Here is a 9,455-nt window from a genome sequence, read left to right on the forward strand (position 1 = left end):
GGGGGGGGGGGGGAAGAAAAAGTTAAAACGATGCTGACAGATGTGTGTGCTTAAGATTATCTTCCCAGCAGCTACAGCAAAAAGTCTCTACAGATGAAAACAAAACAAAACACACCACACCCCAACCAAGTTACAGACAAAAAGGTGTACTGTTCTGCTTTAAAGCTCATGGATGGTGGCCAGGGTGTGAACATCATAGGCTTACGTACTTTTTTTTTCCATGGCAGCCAAACACAGGCCCTTTCCTGGAGAGAATCAAAGCACTTTAAAATAGAAATACACTTCTGCTATCTACAGGTTATTCCTCTGTTCCTTCAAGAGAATAGAGATCTCATTAGAGAACTAAGTCGCCTGTCCATGGGAAGTCCTCAATGTCAATTTATGAACAGTACACCAAAGCTGCTTTAAAAATACCACCAAAAAAATGTATTTTACTGCACTTTGGAAAATCCAGATTTTATTATAATTGGTCACTTCCTGTACCAGCAGTGTATTAACACCAAAACATTCAGTCCCCACAGATTTTCTTCACACAGAGGCAGCCACGTGCTGAACCCAGAGTTTGTTGCCATCAGCTGGCTTCAGGGACAACAGAAACATCACACCAAATCTACATTTTTCTAATTTGCATTTAGAACGTGCTTTTTTGTTATTTCATTATCACCATCATTTTTCTTGTTACTACACACAGCACACATTAAAAAATGCTAAATGACTGATTTCTCAGCAATGCTTTAAATTATTAGTACATATTGTACCTGTAAAACATGTTCTCTGTACAGCACTTGCTTCTTAAATATTAGCTCAATATTCTACCTGGTATTACTTAGTACTTAAAGTCTTCTTTTATTCAGTTTCAAAAAGGCTACAGTCTAACAAAGTCTCCTCAGTATTTTCTACACCTACAAAATTAAAAAGTCAAACTTTTTTTTTTTTTTTAACTCTAAGTACAAGACAGATTCACAGCTTGATAATGACACATACTTGAAATATTTCATTACTAGTCCCAAATTATTTTTTTAGGTCCGTCCCCTATTTAATTAGATATTCTTACAGATACTATTTATTCCAAACAGGTGCTCAGAAAAATCAATCCCTGGATTTTTCAGACAGTGGCTGTTAAACTGATGTAAGTGAAAATTACTTTTAAAACAGAAAATGTGCCATGCCAAGAAATAAAGACTGCATTCTGTAACAGATGTTAAGTAGTTTAAAGAACCATCCGGCTCTGCAGACTACACTGAGCCAAGCTTTTAATAAAAAGCAGTATTTTGTAACACTTATTCAAACCTACAAATAGTATTTCCAGACCTCCCTTGTTATTTAATAACACCAAGAGCACCACATATGCTGGTCAGGCTACATAGGTGCTCGGAACAATAAAAGAAAATTTTAGAATGTGTGACATACCTGAGAGTTTAAGTTTGCTCCAGGAAGCCCAAGAGCAGCTAGGGCAGGATCGAGAGCAGGAGCTCCTAGAGCAGCTAAAGGAACAGCACCAATCTGTAACGAGGACAGCAATTAGCCAAGGCCATCCTCAAGGGAAAAAAGCTGCTAGACAAAGATTCCTGGGCAGTACACATCTGGAAACTCAAACTGCGTTTTACTTTGCCTTCTAGCTACAAGAAACATGATACTAAGGTCAGTGAGAGTATTTCAGTTTTCCTTTTTCAGGTATTTTGGAGCTTAAGAGATGAAGGATTTTTAATTCCTATAAATATTCTAAACCGGATTTCTGTTTCCTCTGCATCCCAACTGGGGGCAGGGCAAGGGGGAAGTAAAGCATTCCACTACATTCAAGAAATAGTTTAACATTAAATCCTTTTCCAGCGTTAAAATTAAAATTCATTATAAGGTTCTGAGCCACCTACTGCATATCTAAATCATTTTAGGATTTAAATCAATCTTTTACATTCAAAGACAATATATTCTCATTACGTCTCTGCAGATTTCTCAAATTTAGTTAAAACTGACAAATGGGTTGAAAAGCTACTGGAAGAGTAAGTAGGATGACAGCACAGGTCTGAACTCCTTCAATTAATGTCGAAGCCTCATAAAAGAGCTTCAGGTTTTGGTCATTTAAGGTGGGACGATCAAAACAATACTGGAAGGACAGACGCTGTGCTAAAACCCACAGGACCCTCCGTTACGCAAACGCTGCTCCCAGGTCTCGCCCTCCCTTCCCACCGCCTCCTTCCTGACTGCTCGGGCACTGGAGACTCATTTGCCAACGACTGAACCCACGGAGCAGCCGGGGAACCCCTTGATGTGCTGTCTGCTTCGGGCTGACACAGCTGCTCCCTAAAGGATCTCCAGAGCCAGCAAAAAAGCAGCAGGAGCACGTAGGCAAGGGCAAGGCAGCAGAGCCTGCCGCTTCCCGGCCAGGAGCTTTTCAGTTAGCTCTTCTCTTGAAACTCTACAGGCTTCTCCCGGCAGCCTCAAAAGCCACTTTCCTACACACTTATTCTGTGAACACGAACTACAGCTCTAATTTGTCTTTACCTCGTTAGATGCTCAACTCAGTAAATCAAAGGGAGCAACATAACAAGCTTTCCAGATGGGTTTGAAAAAAATTACTGTCGCCCACAATTTTCCATAAAATGGGTGTGTTAAATTCTACCATGAAGTGGATTGGGAGTAGGCTGGGATTCAGTGACAGAACCAAATGAAGGTGGTTCAATGCCCTTTTCAGGAATTTATATACATACAGGGTTTGGTGAAAGAAATCTTTAAGGCGGTCTTTGTTTCTTCCATGACTTTCCTCAAGCTTCAGAGTTAAGCTTTAGACTTTTTCCCCTCTACATATGGTTAAAGAGACCTTCTGAACAACTCAACGGCAAGTATCTTCCATGCCATCAGAAATCATAACAGAAGCTACACAAAGAGCTAAGCACAAGCTGAAGAAGTAGATTGGAGAACTGCAGAATTAACAAAGCTTTATTCTTATTAATTTGCCTCTTGTACTTTTGATTCTGTTCTCTGATACGTGCTTTGACTGAAACTTTTTCTACAACGTATTATTCTTACTGTTCACTTTCCACACAAACACTTGTATATTTGGGTAAAGAGCAAATACAGGCTACCACTTTGCCCCTCAGTTGGAGGATTAAGGGAAGGTATCTTCACAGCATGGCAACTCCTTCACAAATTTACAATCTATGAGATGTTTGTCAAATCTAAGCGCACAATGGGTAAGAGGGATGAGAGAGAAACACTGGGAGGAGCCCTGAGATACCAGAGCATTCTATTAGGGAAATAAGAGTACCTCATCTAGCAACTTATCACCGTTCTGCCACAATCTGTATCCAATAGCTGTAACAAACGCGGGAGGTACATAAAGAAAAACATTCTAGGAATCAGCATTAGCACGCCAGTCTATTTGTCCTGACAAAACCCACGGTAAGTAATCGAACAGAAACCATCCAGTCCCTTCCCGAGAAGCCTACCTGAGAAAGTGGGTTGGGAGTAGGCAGGAGTCCACCTCCGGGCAGCAGACCTGCCACAGCATTGGCTGGTGCCAAGAGAGACAAAGCCTTAGTCTCATCAGGAATAACTCCTGCAGAGAAATAGCCTTGCATTAGAACGCATCCCGTTTCAAAGGCAGAAAATACACAAATACACCCAGAAAATGTCTCCCTGATACACCACCTGAGTTTGTTGAAAGTACTTATGTTGGCTAAAATACAAAGCTTGATGTCTATTAATATTTATCATTAATTTTTTGTCAGAATGAAACTTCAATGTGTGAAAATTTGACTGTTCCTTTTTCTCTACAAATGGTTAAGTTTCTAGGCAAAAAAATAGCACAATACACACTACTTTTTTGTTAACACTGCCAAGATTTCATCACCTGTACTCGATTTTTAAGTCATGAACCAAACGTAAGCAAGCACAGTCGGTTCTCCAGGGGTGTGCTCTCAACTTTCAAAAGCTGTTTTATGAACAACGACTCGTGTCGGCTGCTTCACTATAAAGCACACAGAAAAATCAAGATACACAAGACAAAAAAAGTTTGATTTAGGGGTTAATAATATGGTACAGTTCACTATGTTTTCTTTTACACCTACCATATAAATTTTGTAAAACTTAAAGAGAAGGTATGGAAATATTTTTTGGTTGAATCAAGCGTAGGGCTTTTGCTGACTTGTCAAATGAAAACGAGTCTCTGCAGATCTTCACATACACGCTGTGTGTGTGTGTCTGTGGGTGGATGGGTGCATACATACGGTATATTGTGGCACATTCCTTACCTGTGCAGTAAAATGCATTTGTTCCAGTATGTGCCATGCTTATTGTACCAAGAATGCTGCTACATACTGCCATTTCAGAAGAAACTTCTGGCCCAAAATCTTGCAGCCAACTAAGACAAGTGTCTTATTTTACTGCCTGCTCTGCACATATAATTTTAAGGGTCCTACTACGAAACAAGTAATTATGTAGGTATTTTTATTCTATCCAACAGCAAAAGCCCTATACAGATGGATTAATTTGTTAATGTGCCCAAGCCCCCAAAATGAGAGTTCAATAAAACAATTTTACTATATATTTGCAAATACCAGTAGTGTTTCTGTAATACATATTAAGAAACTGCATCTCATCATAAAACATACAATATGTACAGGGCACTTAAGAGAAACTGGATAAGCTGCAGAAGAAAACTGTTGGGTGGTATTTTCAGCAGGGCCTGGTATATAGTTCAGGCTGAACCAGGGAAAAGAACTGTAAAACACAACAACAAAAAAGAAAAACCACTGTTAAATAAAGGTAATGGTTCCTTCCACCTATACTGAGAAGTGCCGATAATATAAACAAATGTATAATACACAGCACTGTTATCTTGCTTGTGTCATTGAGCTGTCATCAATTTAGATACCAAAAGTTATGGAGGGAGAGGGGGGAAAAAGGTCATTTAGATAAAGGGCAGTAATGCATAAATATATTAACATACCTACAGAGAGATTATGGGGTAATTTTGCATGCAAAATTATGTCTCAGAGGATATTTATAAATTATATCTAAACATTTCAAATTAGTGCAACTACAACATTTCTGGCATCTAAATACAAATCCTCAGACTTATCTTGAGACACCTCATAGAAGATCTGCATCCATTAAAAAAAAAAAATCATGCATCCGATCCTCTAATTGTTTTTTTAAAAAGTATTTAGAAATAAATAAAACTACAATTTTTTAAAAAAAGCAATGAGGCCCCTCACCAGTTAATTTTCATGCTTCAAGAGTTTTTTTTACTGCTGCTTTGTTACAACCATGAAATACTGCATGAATGTGTAGAAATGAAAGAAAAAGAAACAGACAAAAGAAACAAACATTAACCAAAGAACCTAAATACCCCCCCCAGCCATCTTTAACCTTAGAGTTCCTTCCAAATCTAGGAATATCACAGTGAAAATTACAAATACTAAACCTTACCGTAGACTTTGTGTATAGTTCTATAACACAAAGCAACAGCCAACACCAAAATGTCTGTGTATGCTAAAACTGGAGTGCGCTTGTGATATAGGGGATAATTATCGCACTAAACAGATAATAAACATTTACTTTAGTGACAGGCAAAATTCATACAGAATTATCACAATAGAAAATAAAAGATAAAAGGGCCCAGTTCAGCACAGTAGTTAAGCATATGCCTGGCTTTAAGCACATGAGCAATTTCACTAGGGTTTTAAGAATCTTGCTGTATCGTGCTTAAACAGCTTGTTGAATTGGGACCCCGGCAGTTCGCATTTGCAGGGAAAACTCTTACTCCAGTGCAGGGACAAAAGCATGTGATTACAGAACCAGGGGGCATAACTTTCTTGGCTGAACATATATCTCTTGTGATATTGCCACATCATTATGCCAAAAGCATCGACATTCTGAACCGCTAGAACACCACAAGAAACAGCCCATGAGGAACTCCTTGATTTAAACAGGCCCGTTAAAACATTCTACTTGATTATTTTCTTTACACAATCTGAACCAAAACTACTGGGCAGATTTCTCTATGTGCCAGATTTATCCACCATCAAGCACAATGGACAAAGTCAGACTGACAAAGAGAAAAATGTTTTCATCCTTATTGGAAAAGTTAAACACGAACATTCGTCGCCATGGGCCTTGGAGAGTATTTCAGTACTAACTCGGAGGGACTGCTGCTATGTAATTCTTTAATACAAAGACAAGGACAAGATGCCTCTCTACTATGCTATCATTATACCTAAACTAGCGAGAGCAAACAGTAACTCGGTGGTAATTTCAGAATGCGTTCTGTGCTCTCCAAAAGCAGCACGGCTCAATCAAACGTCATGCTGCAGATTCCTACACCCCACAAATTAAGTTTTCGTATCTTTTAAGGAATACAAAGGTAAGACAGCTCCCCAGGCCTCAAAAGACAGCCTACAGCATTACAATGTCTTGATTATAGGTCTGACCCCAGGCCATGTACCAAATTTATTACTCTAGTATGACTTAAACCTGCAGAGATTTTATTTAATTCAAACGATCTGGGAAAATCCATTATTTCAGAAGTAAATCAAGAAACAGTACAATGGAAATCAGTTACTTCTAAAGCAAGTCTAGAAGAGTTTAATAAGACTTCTGTAAGAAGAGGTGTCTTCTCAGCACTTTGTTTTTAAGGTAAGTTCCAAAAACCCTGCTCATTGCCTTTCAAATTACTGTAACACCCTAAAATGTAAAAATAAAAAGAAGAAGAGAAAATGTAGTTAACAAGTGGTTACACCAGGAAAACACTTGGGGACTTGAGTGCTTGCTGGCCTTTAGTTAATGTCTAGAATCCCCTGTAGCTGCAGAGGACCCACTGTTTTTCAGTCATCTGGAAGGGCTTTGCATTTGCCTTCTCCACTACAAAAATCACACACACAAATAACAGAGAGAAGAGTTTATTATTTAGTGAAATTCTATAAAATATATCAAGGATGAACAAGAAAACTTGGAATAAAAAAAAAAACTAGTACCAGTGCCCATTTGGCACCTCTTGGAAGATCTCACTTTCAAATTAAACCGTAATTATTCAAACCCTTGGTATACTGGACTTCACAAGGAGAGCGAGTGCCTTTTCAGGGAAGTTCCCAACTAAAGGCAGTGGCAGCATCTCTCAGAGAAATGTTAATCCACTCTCCCCCGCTCTCAGGGAGGGAGACACCAGCCTCATGAAGAGATTTATGCCTACGTACAAGTGGCAAACACTTCAATTATTAAGGCAAAATTTCCTTAAAATGTTGACCTGCTTGCATAAGTCTGTTTAGGAAAATGTCTCATTGAGACAGATAAAGGGCAAAATTTGCAAATAATTCTGCCTAAAGCGTTAATATTCTAAACTTAAAGACACACAAAACCATTAAGAGGTAAACTTTCCACCTTCATTCAGTGTCACTAGATTTAAAAAATTATTTAATCCATGGGCCAATGGCAATATACCAAGGGTTTCAAAATGTTAACGTCTTACATGTTTGACATTTTACTAACCCTCATTTTTGTGAGCTATACTGAAATAAAATGCCATCGTACGGTGGCTTCATAGACCATTAAACAATTCACAAACCTTCTGCATATGGTACGACTATCAACGCTCTGTCAACGAATACAGTGTTTGTCAGATGCTGGGCCACAACTGCCGAGTCAGGATCATGGAACTTTACAAAACACACACGGGATGAAACAGGCAAAGGAGAATCACTGGAAAAAAAAAAAAGAAAGAAATTACTTAGATGGAAGCAAGTCTGACAGCATGAACCTTGTAACTTCTATTGTCTCCCCGCTTTCACCAAGCCAGGAAGTCTCAGGGGACTACGGGGTACTTCTCCAGGCAGGAGCTCAACTGCAGGTTTGGTATCAAGCGTCATTTTGCATGACCACAGATATAAAATTACCCTGAATGAAGCCAAATTCGCTGTAAAATTGCAGAAATAGTTTTATGGTTTCATTTGTAACTGGACATTAATTCTGTTGTGCACAATATATCTATGACCAGTCACCGAAACACAAACTAGTTTTCATGACCTGTCCGTGGGAAGGGAAGGAGATGAAAAAAAAAAAACTTTGCTCAAAAAAGAGAAAGAGTTACCTACTATGTGTATCTCAACAGTTAACAAAACCAGTAGCTTTACACTCTCTACTTTAGGCTCCAGATTACTTATTACAGTAAATTATGAAACTGTAGCTAAACCATGACAGAAATGAAGAGGACAACGATTAAAAGACCACTGTGATTTTATTTATCAACACAATTTCATAAAAGCTTCTAAACCAAACCTCATTATGCTGCTTCTCACACATACAGAAACTGCCAAGTTGGTTCTGAAGGGACGTACGCTGCTAAACATGTGTCTGCCATTCAGCAGTGACAGAACTAAACACAGAGAAATTGAAGAAGCTCAGGCAGGCAACACTACAGCTGAGATCTCACTAATGGGTGAAAAGTTCCTAAACAACCAAATAAACACACACAGACCTCTTCACCGACTCGACAGCTGAAAACAGGCACCTGTCAGCAGAGCTGTGTAAAAAACCTCAGACAGGAAAATCCAAAAGAGAATGCAGAAGTTCTGAGTCACCTGAATAAAACTGAAATACCTACTTCCTAAAACAATAGGAAAGAGTCGTAGATGAGTCATGCAGCTGGGTCCCCCTCCCCTTCCCTGAAACAAAACCAAACCAAATCCTCGAAAACCAGAGCCAGAGCCAACCCGGTGGAGGTCCTGAATAGGTTTCAAAAGTCCATATATCCTGAAAATGGTGGAGACTTTGCTTTAAACAGATGTATAAACTAAAAGACAGCAAAAAAACCCTGCTATGTAGACACAACTGTGCAGCAGATGGCACAGAAGGTGCAGGGCAGGTACTGAAAGTAGCAGCAAGTGCTAAAGCCCTGGTTCCTAAGCAAGACCAGGGTACACTACACGTGCTGTGCAGCTCCGCCCTCAAGTGCCAGAGGTACAAATCGGCCTAAAGAGGGAGCTCTAAAAAAATATTCATTAATTCCTCATGACAAAGATCTATCTTTACCATCCAGATTCCCAGAAACAGTTGTAAGACTATTTGTTCAAAAGGCATCCCACTGCCAAAACAGTTTTATCTGGGTTGAAGAAACGTTGATCAAGTCTTTAAGCACTGAAAACGCAGAGAGAGTTGTCAGAATTCCGGGGAAAGGAGGACGACTTTGACATCAACAAGACAAGACATACAAGATCTATTTTTGTTAGTGCAAATGCCAAAAAATTATCTAACCTCCAGCACCACTGAGCACAGGCTGAGGCCAACATGCAAGCTACGCCAGCTCAAGAACTGCCCCAAACGTCCATCAAACCAACACTTATAATATAGTTTAACCCGGTGTTAAAAAACAGATTGGAGCAGCCTATTAAAATTAGAAACATCCACTTTACCCGACATTTCGCAGACTTAATTGCAAAGTAATGTTGTAGCAATAAATGAGG

General features: G+C 39.2%; 1 protein-coding gene across 7 annotated transcripts in view; it reads right to left on the minus strand.

Annotated features, from left to right (window-relative positions):
• SRSF11 (serine and arginine rich splicing factor 11) overlaps positions 1–7,694 on the minus strand; it is a 15,722-nt gene extending 8,028 nt beyond the window's left edge. Inside the window, exons 1-5 of one of the 7 annotated variants that reach the window (XM_026853757.1) lie at positions 7,562–7,649; positions 5,217–5,276; positions 4,611–4,719; positions 3,447–3,967; positions 1,411–1,503 (exon numbers count right to left, since the gene is read on the minus strand). In XM_026853757.1, coding sequence (XP_026709558.1) covers positions 1,411–1,503; positions 3,447–3,578 — 225 coding nt within the window. In that variant the 5' untranslated portion in view covers positions 3,579–3,967; positions 4,611–4,719; positions 5,217–5,276; positions 7,562–7,649. Of the gene's footprint in view, positions 1–1,410; positions 1,504–3,446; positions 3,968–4,610 lie in introns of all 7 variants that reach the window. The other 6 variants (XM_026853761.1, XM_026853758.1, XM_026853756.1 and 3 more) reach the window with 6 other exon arrangements.
• Between the last annotated feature and the right edge of the window lie 1,761 nt (positions 7,695–9,455).

The sequence above is a fragment of the Athene cunicularia genome (assembly GCF_003259725.1).
Source record: "Athene cunicularia isolate RWA chromosome 8 unlocalized genomic scaffold, athCun1 chr8_part1, whole genome shotgun sequence".
In the NCBI taxonomy this organism is placed as follows: domain Eukaryota; kingdom Metazoa; phylum Chordata; class Aves; order Strigiformes; family Strigidae; genus Athene; species Athene cunicularia.